The sequence below is a fragment of the Stegostoma tigrinum genome, chromosome 27 (assembly GCF_030684315.1).
Source record: "Stegostoma tigrinum isolate sSteTig4 chromosome 27, sSteTig4.hap1, whole genome shotgun sequence".
NCBI classification, from domain to species: Eukaryota; Metazoa; Chordata; class Chondrichthyes; order Orectolobiformes; family Stegostomatidae; genus Stegostoma; species Stegostoma tigrinum.
In genome coordinates, this window is record NC_081380.1 from 35,511,886 (window position 1) to 35,532,315 (window position 20,430).

The 20,430-nt window shown below is 40.6% G+C and overlaps 1 protein-coding gene across 2 annotated transcripts in view; it reads right to left on the reverse strand.

Moving 5' to 3' along the window:
* The window catches only part of akap10 (A kinase (PRKA) anchor protein 10), an 81,955-nt gene that overhangs the window by 49,884 nt on the left and 11,641 nt on the right, over positions 1-20,430 (reverse strand). For both annotated transcript variants that reach the window (XM_048557235.2, XM_048557236.2), the window contains exon 2: positions 10,977-11,027. In XM_048557235.2, coding sequence (XP_048413192.1) covers positions 10,977-11,027 — 51 coding nt within the window. The remainder of the gene's footprint in view (positions 1-10,976; positions 11,028-20,430) is intronic.

Below are 20,430 nucleotides of genomic sequence, written 5' to 3' on the forward strand. Positions count from 1 at the left end.
TGCATCACAAACCAACTGTCCAACTAACTGAATCCCTGGAAGGGAAAGGCTACCACGCAACTGCATTAAAAAAGGCACATTGTCCTGCATTTCACTGAAATTATAGTGATAATTGGGGAGGAATAATATCGCTCAGTGACTGACATTCATACCGCAGTAGAACTTGAACAAATTTATCAGGCAGCTCGCAAGAATCTAGTACAAACAGTCTGTCTTCTATTTTAAGATCTCTAATGTGAGCGAAAATGTTATTGACCTATTTTCAAGTCACTATTTAAAAAAAAAACTTTGTTAAAATAAAATCTTTGCTGTCAGTGAGTCATCAGTTCTGAAGAGAAAAATAAGTAACACCAGTTAGGAACAGCAAGGGAGTAGTCACCTCGTTAGGGGTTTACTACAGGCCCCCCCAATAGCAGCAGGGAGATTGAAGAAAGCATAGGTCGACAGATTTTGGAAAACTGTGGACGTAGTAGGGTTGTTGTAATGGGTGACTTTAACTTTCCTAATATGGATTGGAACCTCCTTCGAGCAGAAGATTTGAATGGAGCTGTTTTTGTAAGGTGTGTTCAGGAGGGTTTCCTAACACAGTACGTTGACAGGCTGACGAGGGGAGAGGCCATTCTAGACTTGGTGCTTGGAAATGAGCCGGGGCAGGTATCAGATCTTGTGGTGGGAGAGCATTTTGGTGATATTGACCATAACTGCCTCACATTCTACATAGCTATGGAGAAGGAGAGGATTAGGCAAAATGGGAGGATATTTAATTGGAGACGAGGAAACTATGACGCGATTAGACATAAGTTAGGCAGCATGGACTGGGAGCAATTGTTCCATGGTAAGGGCACTATAGACATGTGGAGACTGTTTAAGGAACAGTTGTTGTGAGTGATGAATAAATATGTCCCTCTGAGACAGGCAAGGGGTAAGATAAAAGGAACCTTGGATGACGAGAGTGGTGGAGCTTCTTGTGAAAAGGAAGAAGGCAGCTTACGTAAGGTGGAGGAAGCTAGGGTCAAGTTCAGCTAGAGAGGATTACACGCGGGCAAGGAAGGAGCTCAAAAATGGTCTGAGGAGAGCCAGGTGGGGGCACAAGAAAGGCTTGGCAGAACGAATTAGGGAAAACACAAAGGCATTTTACACTTATGTGAGGAATAAGAGAATGGTCAAAGAAAGAGTAGGGCCGATCAGGGATAGCATAGGGAATTTGTGTGTGGAGTCTGAGGATGTAGGGGAAGCCCTAAATGAGTTTTTTGCTTCTGTCTTTACGAAAGAAACGAACTTTGTAGTGAATGAAACCTTTGAAGGTGTGCATGCTGGAACGGATAGAGATAGAGGAAGCTGATGTGCTGAAACTTTTGTCAAACATTAAGATTGACAAGTTGCCAGGCCCGGACCAGATTTGTCCTCGGCTGCTTTGGGAAGCGAGAAATGCAATTGCTTCGCCACTTGCGAGGATCTTTGCATCCTCGCTCTCCACTGGAGTCGTACCTAAGGACTGGAGAGAGGCAAATGTAATTCCTCTCTTCAAGAAAGGAAATAGGGAAATCCCCGGCAATTACAGACCAGTAAGTCTCACGTCTGTCGTCTGCAAGGTGTTAGAAAGGATTCTGAGGGATAGGATTTATGACCATTTGGAAGAGCATGGCTTGATCAAATGCAGTCAACATGGCTTTGAGGGGGGCAGGTCATGCCTCACAAGAGTTCTTAGAGTTCTTTGAGGATGTGACTAGAAAAGTTGATGAGGGTCGAGCTGTGCATGTGGTATATATGGACTTCAGTAAGGCATTTGATAAAGTTCCCCATGGTAGGCTCATTCAGAAGGTCAGGAGGAATGGGATACAGGGGAACTTAGCTGCCTGGATACTGAATTGGCTGGCCAACAGAAGACAGCGAGTGGTAGTAGAAGGAAAATATTCTGCCTGGAAGTCAGTGGTGAGTGGTGTTCCACAGGGCTCTGTCCTTGGGCCTCTACTGTTTGTAATTTTTATCAATGACTTGGATGAGGGGATTGAAGGATGGGTCAGCAAGTTTGCAGACGACACAAAGGTTGGAGGTGTCGTTGACAGTATAGAGGGCTGTTGTAGGCTGCAGCGGGACATTGACAGGATGCAGAGATGGGCTGAGAGGTGGCAGATGGAGTTCAACCTGGATAAATGCGAGGGGATGCATTTTGGAAGGTTGAATTTGAAAGCTGAGTACAGGATTAAGGATAGGATTCTTGGCAGTGTGGAGGAACAGAGGGATCTTGGTGTGCAGATACATAGATCCCTTAAAATGGCCACCCAAGTGGACAGGGTTGTTAAGAAAGCATATGGTGTTTTGGCTTTCAATAACAGGGGGATTGAGTTTAAGAGTCGTGAGATCTTGTTGCAGCTCTATAAAACTTTGGTTAGACCGCACTTGGAATACTGCATCCAGTTCTGGTCGCCCTATTATAGGAAAGATGTGGATGCTTTGGAGAGGGTTCAGAGGAGGTTTACCAGGATGTGGCCTGGACTGGAGGGCTTATCTTATGAAGAGAGGTTGACTGAGCTCGGACCTTTTTCATTGGAGAAAAGGAGACCTAATTGAGGTATACAAGATAATGAGAGGCATAGATACAGTTGATAGCCAGAGACTATTTCCCAGGGCAGAAATGGCTAACACGAGGGGTCATAGTTTTAAGCTGGTTGGAGGAAAGTATAGAGGGGATGTCAGAGGCGGGTTCTTTACACAGAGAGTTGAGAGCATGGAACGCGTTGCCAGCAGCAGTTGTGGAAGCAAGGTCATTGGGGTCACTTAAGAGACTGTTGGACATGCATATGGTCACAGAAATTTGAGGGTGCATACATGAGGATCAATGGTCGGCACAACATTGTGGGCTGAAGGGCCTGTTCTGTGCTGTACTGTTCTATGTTCTATGTTCTAAATACAGAATGAATCAGTAGAAGTACCATAATCTCCTTTTCAATAGTTTTCGTTCAGCTGGATTGAAAATTTTGAAGACACTGAATGATCTGTCAAACACTAGAATGGACAAGAAACAAAATGAACATTTATAATGACTCGATTTCAAGTGGAAGGCACACAGGTAATTTTTTGTCAAGATTTTAAACCAGTCTTTTTTTTAATTTATTCATTCACAGGATGAGGGCATAATTGGTTAGACTGGCATTTATTGCTTATCCCCAATTACCCAGAGAGTAGTTAAGAGACAACCACATTGCTGAGGGTCTGGAATCACATGTGGGACAGACCAGGATAGGATGCAAGCTTCCTTTCCTAATGGAAAATGGTGAACCTGATGGATTTTTCCAACAATCGACAATAGATTCATGGTCATTCCAGATTTTTATTGAATTCAAATTCCACCATCCTGAAATCAGGTCCCAGAACATTTCCTCAGTCTCTGGATTAACAGTCCAGTGATAATACCACTAGGCTGATGGCTTCTCTTTTTGTAGTGTAGTAAGCATTAAATATTTACACTTTAATAACCAGAGCAAAATTGACTAACAAGACCTACCTACAAAACACTGAAAAGAGTTGGTTGGAGAAATCATTGCAATATACTGCAAGTAGCCTAATACTAGGAGAACACAAGCAAACACTAGTGACTTGCACTGCAAATAGGTGTTTATTTGTTGACTGAAGGCTATAGCTTTTCAAACATTAGTCTCAGTTTCAAGACCAAAACAAGTGAATATAAATTTCAGAACTGCGTCCAGAAACAAAGCTGAACGAGGTCATCGATATAGGTTGAAGCGAGGTCATATGGGAGTGCATGAGGGATAAATTGGACAGATTTATGGAGGTACAGGGAACTAGTGGAGGCTAGCCTGGACCATGTTAATGAAAGTGCAGGGACAGGGTAGGCAAGCAATGCTACTCCAAATGGCTTAGATCAAATGAAGGCTAAAAGTAGTGATCCTGGCAGCTAAAAGTTATTATCCTTGGATAAGAATACAGATGATCATGGAATAGTGTAGGGGGTTGGGCTTAGATTAGTTCACAGGTCGGCGCAACATCGAGGACCAAAGGGCCAGTTCTGCACTATGTTGTTCCATGTTCTAGTGAAGCCAGTTAGAAAAATATTGTTAAAAATAAACCTATTACAAAAAATTGAAATGGAATCTGCAGGACAGCAATGTCTGAAAAAGGTTAGTATTGCAATGATAAATGAGAAGAATCTCAGAGATGGGAAGAGATGTGCAGGAATAAAGTCAGCTCAAAATTAAGTAAGATGCAGAGATATTATACTATCAAAAGGATTCAGAAACGGCAGTTGAGGAGGCTAATGCTTAGAAGTTTGTAGGAACTAAGTTAATGACTACAGTTTTTGTCTTCCCAATATTGAGCTGGGAAAAATTTTGTACATATATGGTAGTTTAGATAAGCATCTGACTTTGAATCAGTTATTGTTGAGAAGATAAAGACAAGCATGAATACGGCTCCTGATCCCATGCTTCTAGAAACTGTCACCATAGTGAAAAGGGTGAGGAGAAGAGGATGGACGAAGGACACTGTGGAGATTGTTCTGCTTGCATGAAGAATACATGGATGTGTTATTAGAACAGATACAGTTGGAACTGGGATAAAAAGCAGCACTGTAAAGGTGGATTTGAGGCATTTTCCAGTGTGATACAAATGACCAATTGCTTTCAAGGTCAAGTTCAAGAAGGATGGCCTAACTAGTTAAACAGAAAAAGACATTTATGACTTTAATTCAAAGAAAATGGTAGAACAGTTAGAACACAGAACATAGAACATAACAGCACAGTACAGGCCCTTCAGCCCTCGACGTTGTGCCGACCTGTCATACCTATCTGAAGCCCATGATCACATCTCTTGTTCAAACAAAGGTATCAAAAATGTGTTATTAAAAGATACAAGAATAGCTGAAATTTAGAAACTGAAAAGGCCAAGTAAATCATAGAATACTCATTAGATTACACCACTTTAAAAATCTTGGAATCAGACAAGGTTTTTGACAAGTTGATACTTTTTGTGTCATTTAAACAAAATTGCTGTCATAAACATTCTTGACTTGCTTTATGCCAATATAAAAATAACCTAAAATATTGAATTGTAATGCTCAGATATTTCAGGAACTTGAGAAGTTAGAAGATTAATTTTTTCTTTGTTATTGGTTTGACCTTAAACAAGCCTTGAACAATCTAACATATCTAGGTTTGACAATCCTAAATTACAATTCAAATAATATTAGAGAACATACACCTGGGCTAATTATGTTTTATCAAGTCCTTCAGAACCACAAGCAGTAAATTAGTTGATCTCTTTTGTAGCCCATGTTGAGCAATCAATTAATGTAAATGGCAGACAGTCTTTTTAAATAAAAAGCAACATTTAGTAGGCAAAACTATCATTTTCATTTAAAACTGCTCAAATTTGCAAGGTTGTCGTTGAATGTCTCTTCTGCTTCCTTCCAGTCCTCCAACCCCCATACCAATTAACCCTACCAATACAAAAAATCCATTTTTCTTGACATTAGACAGAACTAACATCCAATGGGCCCAGGGTTCATGACAAGCAGGCCAAGGCTCAGCAATCCAAATGGCTGAGAGCAAGCATTGCTGAGAACAGAAAAGGTTCAAAGAATTGAACAGCCACCTTGGTTCACTGCATCCCCACAAAGCAGAAGGTGTCACAGCAAAATTTTAAACTACAGAATTTAAAGCAATATTAGTGGACAACTTACATTAATGAATTCCCAAGACTGAATTATTTCTATCCTCAACAGATGGACTATAATGAAACTACTTGAAAGTTGAAAATAACACTGGCTTATATTCTCAGCTACCTGCAGTTCCAATATAGCAACAGGGGTTAGGGCATTCCTTTTCAGGTTGATGACTCATGACCAGTGGAGCTCCAAAGGGATCAGTGTTGGGGCCACAACTGTTTATGATATCTATTAACGAGTAAACAAGTGAATGTTCTGTAGTCAAGTTTGCAGACAACACTAAAATAGATGGAAAGGCAGGTTGAGAGGGAGATATAAACAGTTTCCAGAGAGATATTGAGATAACAAGGTGCAGACCCTAGGCCCGAAACATCAGCCTTCCTGCTCCTCTGATGCTGCTTGGCCTGCTGTGTTCATCCAGCTCTACACCTTGTTATCTCAGATTCTCCAGCAGCTGCAGTTTCAGCTATCTCCAGAGAGATATTGATAGGTTAAGTGGGCAAAAATGTGGCAAATGGGAAAATGTACAGTTCATCATTTTGGAAGGGAAAACAAAAGAACAGAATATTATTTAAATAGAGAAAAACTGCAGAAAGCTTGGGTATGTGGGGGGTACTTGTACACAAAACACATGGAGCTAGCACACTGAGGCAGCAAGTAGAACATAGAAAAGTACAGCACAGTACTTTGGCCCTTCGGCCCACGATGTTGTGCCGTGGATTAATCCTAATTCAAAAATAAAATAACCTAACCTACATTCCCCTCAATTCACTGCTGTCCATGTGCATGTCCATCAGTCGCTTAAATGTCACTAAAGACTCTGCTTCCATGACTACCACTGGCAAAGTATTCCATGCGCTCACAACTCTCTGGGTGAAGAACCTCCCTCTGACATCAACTCTATAGCTTCCTCCTAACACCTTAAAACTATGACCCCCCCGTGGCACTCAATCCTGCCCTGGGGGAAAGTTTCTGGCTATCGACTCTATCCATGCCTTGTACACCTCGATCAGGTCACCTCTCTTCCTCCTTCTCTTCAGTGAGAAAAGTCCGAGCTCAGTCAACCTCTCCTCCTAAGACAAGCCCTCCAGTCCAGGCAGCATCCTGGTAAACCTCCTTTGCACCCTCTCCAAAGCCTCCACATCTTTCCTATAATAGGGCGACCAGAACTGGACACAATATTCCAAGTGTGGTCTCACCAGGGTTTTGTAGAGCTGCAGCAAAACCTCACCGCTCTTAAACTCAATCCCCCTGTTAATGAAAGCCAAAACACCATATGCTTTCTCAAAACCTTATCCACTTGGGTGGCAACTTTGAGGGAGCTACGCACTTGAAGACCAAGATCCTGCTGTTCCTCCACAATGCCGAGAATCCTGCCTTTAATCCTATATTCAGCATTTAAGTTTGACCTTCCAAAATGCATCACTTCGCATTTATCCAGGTTGAACTCTATCTGCCATTTCTCAGCCCAGCTCTGCATCCTGTCAATGTCTCGCTGAAGCCTGCAATAGCCCTCGATACTACCAACGGCACCTCCAACCTTTGTGTCATCAGCAAACATACTAACCCACCCCTCAATCTCCTCATCCAAGTCATTTATAAAAACTACAAAGAGCAGAGGCCCAAGAACAGAGCCCTGCGGGACACCACTCAGCACTGACCTCCAGGCAGAATACTTACCATCTACAACCACACTCTGACTCCTGTCAGCCAACCAATTCTGAATCCAGACAGCCAAATCTCCCTGTATCCCATACCTCCTGACTTTATGAACGAGCCTGCCGTGGGGAACCTTATCAAATGCCTTGCTGAAGTCCACGTACACCACATCCACTGCTCGAACCTCGTCAGCCTGTCTCATGACCTCCTCAAAGAACTCAACAAGATTTGAGGCATGACCTGCACCTCACAAAGCCATGTTGACTCCCTTTAATCACGCTATGCTTTTCCAAATAGTCATAAATCCTATCCCTCAGAATTATTTCCAAAACCTTGCTGACCACAGACGTAAGACTGACTGGTCTCTAATTTCCAGGGATTTCCCCATTCCCTTTCTTGAAAAGAGGAACAACATTTGCCTCCCTCCAATCTTCTGGCAAGACTCCCGTGGAGAGTGAGGAAGCAAAGATCTTCGCCAGTGGCTTAGCAACTTCCTTTCTCACTTCCCGGAGCAACCTAGGATAAATCTGGTCTGGCCCTGGGGACTTATCAATCTTAATGTTTGCCAAAATTTCCAGCACATCAACTTCCTCAGTCTCAATCTGTTCAAGCCTGTTTCCCTGCTCCTCAAAGTTCTCATTTACAACAAGGTCCCTTTCCTTAGTGAAAGCCGAAGCAATCAACTCATTTAGGGCTTCCCCTATCTGTTCAGACTCCACGCACAAGTTCCCTACGCTATTCCTGATCGGCCCTACCTTCTCCCTGATCATTCTCTTATTCCTCACGTATGAGTAAAATGCCTTCGGGTTCTCCCCAATCCTTCCTGCCAAGCCTTTCTCGTGCCCCCTTCTGGCCCTCCTCAGTCCACTTTTGAGCTCCTTCCGAGCAAGCCTGTAATCCTCTAAAGCTATGCTAGACCTTGCTTCCTCCACCTTACGTACGCTGCCTTTTTCTTTTTGACGAGAATCACCTCTGTTCCCATCATCGAAGGCTCCTTAATCTTACCCCTTCTTACCTGTCTCAGAGGAACAAATTTATGCATCACTCGCAACAACTGGTAATCAGGAAGACCATTGGATATGCTGGGTCTTATTTCAAGGGAGTAGGAATACAAAAGTAAGAAAGCCTACTGCAACTGTACAAGGTGCTGGTGAGATGACTTTTGAAGTATGTGAAGAGTTTTAGTCTCCTTAAGGAAATATACTATTTCATTGGAGGCAGATCAGAGAAGGTTCATGAGGATGATGCATGGTATGGAGGGATTGTCCTATAAGCACAGGTTGGGACTCTACTCATGATTATTTAAAAGAATGAGAGATGATCTCATTGAAATTCTAGGTGGCTTGACAGGGTAAATGCTGAGAGGATTGTTTCTCCTCATGCAAGAGTGTAGGACCAGAGGCCATAGTCTCAGAATGAGAATGAGGTGGCATTTCTTTTCTCAGAGGATTGCAAGTCTTTGGAACTCCTTGCCAGAGAGAGCAGTGGGGGCAGAGTCCTTGTGTATATTTAAGGCTGAGACAGGTTCTTGACCAACTGGGGAATTAAAGGTCACTGAGAAAATTCAGGAAAGTGGAGATGAGGAATGTCAGATCTACTAATATCACAAAACTTTAGAATGCAAACACAGCAAGTAATTAGGAAGGCAAATGGAATGTTGTTACATATTAGAAAGGGATCCGAATACGAAAATAAGGTTCTTTTGCTCAGTTGTACAGAACACAGCTAAGACCATATCTGGCGTTAAATCTAGAGAAACTCAGCACGTTTAGCAGCATTGTGGAGATAGAGTGGACTTCATAGGGTAGGTGCTGAAACATCTCAGTCTTAAATTGGCACCCCTTTATTATGAGATTTTGCCCTCTGGTCCTGCACTCTTGCATGAGGGGAAACAATCCTCTTAGCATTTACCCTGTCAAGACACTTAAGAATTTCAATGAGATCATAAAACAGATTAGAACCAGGGCGTGGAATTTTTTTTTTTAAATTGGGTCTCCCATTTGAGACTGAAATGAAGATTTTTCTCCCCCAATCTTGGAAGGCTCTGAGCCTGTGGAAGTCTCTTTCCCAGATAGTGATGGAGGAAAGGGCATGACGTTTATGTTTTAAAAGTAGAATTAGATAAAATCTTATCAAATGGCAAAGGAGGTTCAAGGGGCTAAATGCCCTACTCCTGGACGTAACTTTAAGTACTGTCTTAAAAAGGTGCGAAGATTCACTGGATTGGTTTCTGGAATGCATTGGCTAACCCAGGAGACCTGAGAAAAATGAGATATGGTCTCATTGAAATATTCTGAATTACTAGTGGGCTTGACCAGGCAGGATAAATGTCAACAGGCTACCTCCTCTTGCTGGAAAGTCTAGAACTAAGCCCTATAGTCTCAGAATAAGATATAGCTGCTATGAGGATGGATTTTGTCACTTAATGGGTTGTAAATCTTGGAGATTCTCTACTCCAGAGAGCTGTAGATGGTAAATCAATAATTATAGTGAAGTTTGAGATGAACTGATTTCTGGAAACTGAGGCAATCAGGAGATAGAAGGATAGTTCAGACCATGGGGCTGATGTGGAAGGTTTGCCATTATCTTACTGGTGGAGTAGGTTCAATTGGTCTTTGTCTACTCCTGTTCCAATTTAACGTAATATAAATGCTATTATAGTTTCATTATTGCAAATAAGTCTCCATATTGAGATCTTCTCTCCTTTCCAGTACTACTGTATCTGAACTTACTAATGCATATTGCCAGCACAAAGTTAAAGAGAATTAGAATATAAGCATAAATGAAAAATGAAAAAAATCCTCTACTTTGAGTAGAAAAGTACTTTTTATTAAAATTATAGTTTTTCCCGAAAGTGTACGGAAGCTATTTCTTCACCTGAAGATGCATATGTCCCTCATAGCAATTATAGACTTCTAATCACCTCAATAAAACCTCTAGTACATTTACTTCTAGAATATATTCAAAATAAGTACAAATCAGAGCTGTAGAATTTAAACTTCTATCAGCAAAAATCAGACTCTGGCTGACATTTGGATATGCCAATTAGTACTTCAGCACACTTGATGGTCTTCGAAGCAAAAGCCAAGTTAAAAAAATTCACTACCTACCCTCAGAATGTAATGAAAAGATTTGTCACGATAATCGGATTACTACAATGTGTCATTACAATCTTAGATTGAGGAATATTTGGCAGAAATCATCTGTTTTGCTTTTATATGCAGAAGTAGAATGAACACTGAATATATATTTCAAGTGTTTTTTTTAAACTAGTGTGTCACATATCTTTACATTCAATAATGTTAAATTCTAATTAAGACACGAGAGTTATCATTCAACACCGTGGATTTGTACATGCAGAATGTGAAGCAAGACATGACATGGTAGAAGACAAGGTGATCAAGAAACTAACAGATGAAAAATTTCAGTATTATCAAACATTAATACCCCGATGAAACCTCAATGTTTTCCTCCAATTATAGCAGACATTTACAATGAAATTCAAGCAACTTTTGTGATGCTAAGTTATTGTAATAGCCTCATTACTGGTAAACTTAGTACTGCTCCAGGTCATACCAAAAGTGTGCGCGCGCAGACACACAGCCCACTCTACAGATTTTTTTTAAAAATTTACCTTTGTTGATTTGTGACTCTGGGAGTTTTTCTTTTTCCCCTTTGGCTTTACCTGCACAAAACACAAACATACACATTAATTCAATACTCCAGCTGGCAGATATAGTGCCTCTATAGTCATTGTCATCCAACTTCATCTTTATACATGCATACGTTCCTCAATAACTTTCACAACAGGGGATGTAGCTTCTTTTCCTCAGATACTTACATACATAGCACAATGGCTAAGAATTTTACGAGAATCTACAATGATGGAAGAGATCTAAAATTTGATAACTCAATCCAAAATTAATTTATTTATACAGGGCACAAAAGTTAGCTGTTGTCTTAAGACAGCGTAAGAAAAAAAATCAATACTTTCCAATCTGACTGACGCCATCTCCACCTCTTCACTCCCTCCGCCATGCCGTACAAATGCAAATGGCGAAACACTTACTCAAATTTGCCAATGTGACTGAAAATGGCCCAATGGTATAGACAAAAGTTATTGACATTAAAAACAAATTGCTTGGAACATCCAATCCAAGACTTCCTTGCAGTGTGTTTCTGACATCTGTGAATAAATTTTCTTTTGCTTTCGATTCTCTTTATATGATGTCACAGCCGGGCATAAAATTGTAAAATGGTTTGAATTACCTTCTGTTGGGCTGTAACCTTTCTAAAATTCTCTAAGTTCTGGAAGGCTGACATTACAGAATGATTTCAAGGGACTGAATACAAGGTAAATAAAGTTAAAGGAATGGTAACAGGGAAAAAAAATCTTAAATTGATTTAAGCATAATGCAGGCAGAAAAGTGGATAAACTGTCAGTTGTTGAGAACGACAGTATCCATTTTCAATAGATCATAATTGGAAAAGGTACTTCATCAACTTAACGGATGAAAGCGAGCAATTGTTCTATAGCTGAGCAACAGCAGGAATGCATTATGCTAACTTTTTGATCTCAGCCATGAGGCTTTGCGTTTTGGCTACACATTAACAATAGATTTGTATTAATTACTCAACAAACCAATCTACATGCACGTAGAGTACGCATTTCAGGAGATTGAAGAATAGCAACTCTACACAACAGCAGTTTGCAAACTGAAACGACAAACAGGACAGTGGAGTGTTTGAAGATGATCGCTAGGTGTGATTCTTTAATGTGCATCATGCCTCAAATGTTTCAATGAGATACATTCTTACTGGCAAAGACTTTTCTGCAAAGATTATAAGCAATGTATCCAGTCATCACTAAAGTGTAAAATATTAAGCAGTTTCCTATGACCAAAATACAGGATTAAGTTGCGCATGACAACCACATAATTCATTTTTTCACTCCTTTACAGAAATTCACAAGCTTCCTCAATGGCACAATCCTAAACGAATGCCAACAGTACCACCAGACCTGCGCCAACAATATTGGTTTACCTAATGTGATACACCATAGTATTGCTTACAATACTTGCTCACAGAACTACAACAATGCTTAATTTAGAAAAAACAAAAATGGAAAATACCGTAACTATGCAGGAAGTCTGCTACCAACTGTGGAGACAGAAACAGAATTAATATCTTGACTCTTCAGACATATCAATTTGATTTGAAATGGTAACTCAATTTCTCTCTCACCAGATTTTGCAAGGCACAAGCACTCCCTGCAAGGTGTTTTTATTTCACACTTCCAGTTTCCGCAATATCATGCTTTCATTTTGTTTCAAAGAAGTTTATTTTACGAGACCACTGCATTTAAAAGCTGAGCTGAAGCACTTGTAAACTTTAATACTCTATATCTAGCTGCACACAAGTTCAAACTCTGCCAATGTGAGAAATGAAGGAAACAATTACCCTGTAAAAATCATGGTTTTAACATAATTGCCATATTCTGTACATGATCATCTCATCTAGCACTGGTGGTAATTACATAATTCCACATTTGTAACAAACATAATATATTTGTAATGATGTGTTATACCTTGTGGTAAATGTCAAAACAAAAAAAACAGTATAGTGGGGCTGGGAATACCTCTAGAGTTTAAAACCATGAGCTGTCAGCCCAGTTCCACAGCTCAGGCAAATTTAGTGGTCATTTTGTGGATTGTACAAGATGTCAGCAACATAACGTGTACCTAGTCTTTCAAGTCAACATAAAACTTAAAAGGTGCCACAGTTGTTTTGGACAAGGCATGAACATTTCTTTCGCCAACATTCCCTTCCTTTCACACTAGAACAAAAACATTCCACTCCTCAGGCCGACAAAACAAAATGCTAATAGTACATTATTGTCCAAAATGAAAATCAAGGGATTTACTTTCTGGTAAAACAACTTTTAGCTCCAGGGCTCATTGATGTCCTCCTCACAATTCATCACCCATGGTCAAAGTGCAATATCACCACAGGAATAAAAGAAATTCAAGAACCCAAAGGCTTCAAGGACATAACTCTCTTTAACCAGCATTTCAAGTATAATAGTGCTTAATATTCAAAGCACTTTTTTGTAACACAGCACTCCCAAGATTATGGAAGAGTTTGACAGGATAGACATTGAAAAGATGCTTACTTTGTTTTCTTAAACTCTAGGACCAACAGTACAAAACTAAAACTGAAGAAGAAAATAAGTGCGCAAGAGGACAGGCAGCATATGTGGAAAAAGTCAGTAGAACTAAAGTTTAGAAACATATTAGTCGCATAAGTGAAAGGAGGTGGGGTTGTAGAGAAAGGGTGGGAACTACAGAAGGGAACTACAGATAAAGTGCAGGCCAAAAGAGGATAAATGATCAGAGGATTCATGGTAAATTGGTAAAACGGAGTAGTAATACAATGAGCAAAGACACAAATGTCATGCCAAAAATTTGCTTTTTTGTCCCTTATCCAGTGTAGTTTAGATCCATGAAATCTCTTGTAATTTAATCTCTCCTGCCCTCCCTCTATCACAGACCTTCCCTTTTGGTTTTCCCACCTTTCATTTGCTCAAACCTATCACATTTTGAACTTTACAGATAACAAGGTGTTGAGCTGAAAGAACACAATAGGCCAAGCAGCATCAGAGGAGCAGGAAAGCTGACATTTTGGGCCTAAATTACAAGAGATTTCATGGATCTAAACTACATTGGTTAAGGGGCAAAAAAGCAAATTTTTTGGCATGACATTTGTGTCTTTGCTTGTTGTATTACTACTCCTTTTTAATCATTGTACCATGAAACCTCTAATCATTTACTGTCTCTTGGCCTGCACTTTATCTGTAGTCTCCACCCTTTCTCTACAACCCACCCCCTTTCACTTATGCAACCATTATGTTTCTAAACTTTAGTTCTGCTGACTTTTTAATCCTACAATGCTGCTTGGCCTGTTGTGTTCATCCAGCTCTACAGCTTGTTATCTCAGATTCTCCAGCATCTGCAGCTCCTACTATCTCTGAAATATTCTGAACTTTTTAAGAGTTCTGGTGACAGTTCACAGACTTGTTTCTCTCTCCACAGGTGCTGCCAAACCCGCCGCCATGTTTTCAGCATTTCTGTTTTTATTTTGGATTTCCAGTACCCTCAGTGTTGCGTTTTTGGACACGAACATACGCTAGCAACAACAAATCCATTATGGAATTCAGGAGAAATTTCTTTCCCAAGAATTTAAGATTCACCACCAAAAGAAGTTGAGACAAACATTTAAGGGAAAACTAGGTGAGCATGAAGAAGGGGTGCAACCAGCAGCGAGTGAAGTGTGCCAGTTTAATAAATGTGGGACTAGGTGAAATATGGAAAGGACATTTTTCTTTTTTCTGCTGCTGTTTTCCTAACTACTTTCATAGGTCAGTGTGGTAAGGAGCAAACCAAGGACCAAGAGCTGGGAGAATATCAAGGGATTAACAGAGAAGCACCAGGGATAAGTAAAAATCAGAGAATAAAAGAAGGTAACTAAAGTTAAAGTAAAGGAAGGGTCTTAAAGGTTAAGTAATTAGAAAAGTTAGCAGGTAAGACTAATCAAGCTAAAGTTTGAATCATGATAGGCATGGGGAGGGGAGTGGAATGTATGACTGTCATATGTGGGAAGTCACAGACCCTACCAATGTCCTAGATGAGAATGCGTGGAGGAAATGCTCCCAACTGTCGAAACTTGAGCTCCACATTTCAGAGTTCAAGCCGCTGAAGAAACTTGGGTCTGTTTTCACTTCCTTGAAGAATCAGCATCTCATCAGTTTCCAGAAGTGGAAAACAAATTTGTCAGCGGGGTCCCAGGGAACTTGGAGTTACACGGAGAGCTCATTTAGAGAGGTGGTCACACTGCAGCTGAAAGGTCCAGAGGAAGAGAGGCAATGGGTGACCACCAGGCAAAGAGAATCAGCAGTTGGTACAGAAGTTCCCTGGGCCCCCGCTCACAAGTTTGTTTTCCACTTCTTGAAACTGATGAGATGTTGATTCTTCAAGGGAGTGAAAACAGACCCAAGTTTTCCACACCTAAAGCAGCCCAACTGCACGGGGGGGGGGGGGGGGGGGGGGGGGGGGGGGGGGGGGGGGGAGAGGAGAAGGACAATAGTGACAGGGGACTTGTTGGTTAGGTGAACAGATAGGCATTTTTGCAGCTGCAGATGTGACTCCAAGATGGTATGTTACCTCATACCAGAAATATCCCTTGGTGCCTGTAGGGCATCCTGAACAGGGAGGATAGGACAGAGGCCATGGCACATACTTACCAATGACATAGGGAGAATGAGGAATGAGGTATGAGGTCTGGCATTAAGAATTTAAGAAGCTAAACAATAGACTAAAGTGCAGGACTTCAAAGGCTGTAGTCTCTGGATTACTCCCAGTGCCACGTGCTACCGAGTACAGAAATAGGAAAATATGGTAGATGAATGCATGCCTGAAGAGTTGGGGGCAGGGATGGTGGTGGTGGTGTTGGTGTCATCGATTCCTGGATCACAGGGCCTGTTTCTGGAGAAGATGAAACATGCACAATCAGGGCAGACTGCACGTGAACCAGACTGGGACAGCAACTTCGCAGGGTGGGTTTGCTAGTGCTGTTGGGAGGAATTTGAACAAGTTCAGCAGGGGGATGGGACAACATGTTGGTATGATATGACACAGCATGCTTTGGTAAAGGAACCGAGGCAGTAGTTTAGACATGTTGAATTTATAGGTAATAAATCAAGGCTGAATGGCCTCTACTTTGCACTATTTCCAGAGCTGTAACATCCCTCAAGAAGGTGCCTAGACTGAACACAATACTCCAAATGTAGTCTGACTTGTGATCTGTGCAGGTGTGGCATCACTTCCTTGCTTTTACTCTATACCTCTAATTATAAACCCAAGAAACCTCCAAGCCTTCTTAACAACCGTTTCAGTTTGTCTGATCATCTTCAAAGAATTATGCACGTCAGTCCCGGAAGTCCCTCTGTTCCTGTACCCCCCTCTGAGTTTTAGCACCGGGCCTGTATTATCTATTCATGTTTCTTCTACCAAAATGCATCACCTCATATTCCTCAGCATTGAGATTCATCTGCCAGGTGTCTGTCTATTTGGCCAACTTGTCAATGTCCCTCTGAAGTTGCTCAACTTCATCCTCACAATCCACCACCTATTCTCCCTAGCATAGCATCATTTGCATGTTCAGAGATTTTTCCCTTGACATCCGTCTCCAAGTTGTGTTATGCAAAATCAGAAAAAGCAAGGATCCCAATACTGATTGCTGGGGAGCACTACTTTCAATCAATTCATTTCCATTCTGAGAAATGTTCATCTATACCTACCCTGTCTCCTACCTTTTAGCCAACTTCTAATCCAAGAACACAACAATTTCAAACACTTCTAATTTGCTAATCAACCTGCCACATGGCAAATGTATCAAAGGTTTTCTGAAAGTTTAAACATGACATCCATAGCACCACCCTTATCCACTGCCTGTGCCACCTTGTCGAAGAACTTAATTTAAAGAACTGAATAATTTATTTTAAGTATGTATTTATCTTATTCTGTATTATGGCCTCCATCAGCTTTCCTAATATCAATGGCCAGCTGATGGGTCAGTAGTTTCCTGGGTTATCCTTTGACCATTTCTTAAAAATGGTGTCAAAATATCAATCCTCCAGTCCCCGTAACTAATTTTGCATTCAGAAGAGTCTGGAAAATTTCTATCACTGGCTCTGCAATTTTGTCCCTTACCTCTCTCATCACCTATGGTAAAGCCCATCGAGGGCTGGCAATTTTGGCTCCCTGCCAGTCTTTTTAGCACCTCTTCTTTATCTATCACTATACTGCTTGGTGGCGCAATGCCCACATTTTCAAATGGGCCGTTGTCACCATTTTCTAATTTGGTAACTACAGATGCAAAGTACTCATTTAGTACCTCTACCATACCCTTTCCTTCAGTGAACAAGCTGGATAGAAAGCAGGTTTTTCCCTCAGTTGAAGGGTCAGTAACAAGACAGCAGGATTCTAAGGTTAAAAGGCAGGAGATTTAGAGGAGATCTGAGGAAAGGTTTGAACCCAGATGTCAAGAAACTGAAATGCACTGCCTGGGAGGGTAGCTGAGATCAGTAACCTCACAAACCTTTGAATGAGCATCGAAAAATCACAACATTCACGACTGGAAAGTAGGACTCGTGTAGATTTAGAGTAACATTTTGTTGCTGCAGATTTGATGGGTCAAAGGGCATCTTCTGTATGCATGACTCTATGATTCTAAGAAAGGACCAGAAGGATTGTTGACAAAGTTAGATACACAAGAAAGGAAAGAATCTTAAGTGGAGTATAAAAATCAGCACAGACCAGTTGGACCAAACAGCTTCTCTATGCTGCAGAAAACATGCAATTGGGTGCAAAAGATTTCAGTGTCTAATGCAAAACACCTTTAACTTAACCCTGTTAATCACAGGCATATTAACAACTGAGAAACATCATGCTTTTTGTTTTGGTTCCTCAATGTGTTATCCGGAAATTGACAGGGGAGCAAGATACCTCAGCGGCTGTGAATACTGCTTTTCTCAAATTGTCAGTGTATGAGAAACCAGCACGCTTATTAAAACTCAATTTACTCACTGTCTAATACAAATGGCCCCCCCGATTTTGGTGGCAGTACAACAAATGTATTTCAATCAAAAACGCCTTAAAGAAATGGCTTCCAGTTTTATCCAAGTCAAAAGCATTAATCCCAAAAGGTATGACACAATCAAGCAGTTGTACATAATTGGTTCAGTACCTCCCTCCTCTGATTCATTAATCAACCAGCCAACCGGGGGAAAAACATCAGATAAACAAATATCTGGGCTGCAATTCCATAGAACATAACAGCACAGTTCAGGCCCTTCAGCCCTCGATGTTGTGCCGACCTGTCATACCAATCTGAAGCCAAAAGATTTATGATCATACATCATCAACAGAAACTAAATGGCAAAGATACTATGCACCTGTTGTCAATGCACTCCTTAAAAGTTGAAAACATCTATCCACTTATACTAGGAGCATAGCTGGAAACAATTAACTCCATATCAACATCCATTGTTACACAGCTTAAAAGAAAAACCTTTCCAATTTTTGTTTTAAGTAGTATAATGTCACCACACGAATAGGTCCTGGTTGGCAATGTTCCTGGAACAAGAAATATTGCTGGCCTCTACTGAATTGAGAATGGGAGTCAATAGTAGATAAGTAGGGAATAGTGGGTGAAATGAAAATATACTGCTGTCTTCGCTATGGAGGATTCAAAAATCATTTCAGTAATGCCATAAATCAGGAGGTGGAGCGGGGAACTTGGTGAAATTACAATCACTTGAGAATTGGTACAGAGCATAATGACAGAGCTATAGGCAGGCAAGTCCATGGTCCCTGATGGACTAAGTACCTAATGAAGTATTATATGCTCTGGTGTTAATTTTCAAAATGGTTTTAAATTTGGAAAGGCTCCATTAGGCTGGAAAAGTAGCAAATGTAACTCCTCTAGTCAAGAAGATAGGGATGCAGAAAACAAGGCAAGCCAATTAACTTGACATCTGCTGTAAGGGGAAGAGTTCAAGTTGATCACCAAGGAGGTTATATCTGGAACTTAGAAAAACTCAAGGTAATCAGAATTAGTCAGCAGGGTTTTGAGAAAGGGAAGTCATGTTCTAACAATTTATTGGAGTTCTTCATAGGAAAAAAAATGGATTATGGTTAGAGGGGATCCTGCACGTGCAGGATATTTGAATTTTCAGAAGCTATTTGACAAGGTGCCACTTTAAAGAATATTAAATAGAAACTCAGTGCCGAGACTAGTATTTTAACACGGATAGGAGATTGGCTAGCTGGTAGAAAACAAATTGTGATAGCGCACTAGAAATTTATCCCACTATTTCCAAAGTCGTCACAAAAGTTAAAGATTTTATAAAAAGGTACATAAAAGTAACAAATTTATCTTTCGAGCCAGATTGACAGACACTACTGGTTAAACCACAGCATCAAAATGGTATGGGGTGACTGTGGGAATAGGGTATTGAGTTGGATGACCAACAAGATCACATTGAACAGCAGAACAGGTTCAAAAACAAACAATGGCCTACCCCGATCCTACATTTTATGGTTATATGTTTCTATGTTATCCTTTATTATGGAAAGATCTGATCATAAAAGTTAGGCTGTTAGGTCAAGTTATACAGGGCATTGATAAGATAACACCACAACTATTTTTGCGCAGTTTTAACTTCATTAAATAATGAAGTGTGTTTTATTTTAATTGATTCATTAGATCTGGATGATGCTGGCTAAGCCAGCATTTATTGCTCATTGAAAAGGTTACTCTTGAGAAGGTGGTAGCAGACAGCCTATACAAATGGCCTGCATAGGTTCAAGGCAGAAGCTCACTGTCACCTTCTCAAATGAAACTAGATAGGGCAATAAACATTGCCCTAGTCAGCAATGTCCACTTCCCATGTACAATTTTGTTTAAAAAAAACTTATTTCCTTTTTAAAATAAAAGTGCCTTGGCAGTCATTCAGAGGAAGTGTATTCGATTGATACTTTAATTGCTGTCTTACGGTATGTTGAACAGATTGGACTCATTTGCATTGAAGTTTGAAGTGTAAGGGGTGACTAGATTAAAGCATTTAGGATCCTGAAAGGCCATGAGGAGACACAGTCACCTTTACATGTTCCTGTTCCACAGTGTTATTGTGAAACTGTGACTTATCCAGTGGTCCAGAACCTCAAAATCTACACCGTATTAAGACTGTACTTTTTCCATGAATTGCCTTGCCATTCCTTGATGTGTCACCCTAGATAGTCCTGTTAAAACTGCAAACTAATTAGATGAGAAAATCATAAGGCAAAGCAAATCCTCAATACTCTTGGTACAATATACCCACCATTCTAACTCAGTAGCACTTTCCACGGCTAAATTTTCTTTTGACTTCCTGCTATTGTCTTGCTTTCTTTCTAAAAAGAACTTGCAATAGGTTTGCAATAGCTACATTTGCACATTATCTATCCAGATTACCAATATAAATTCTACAA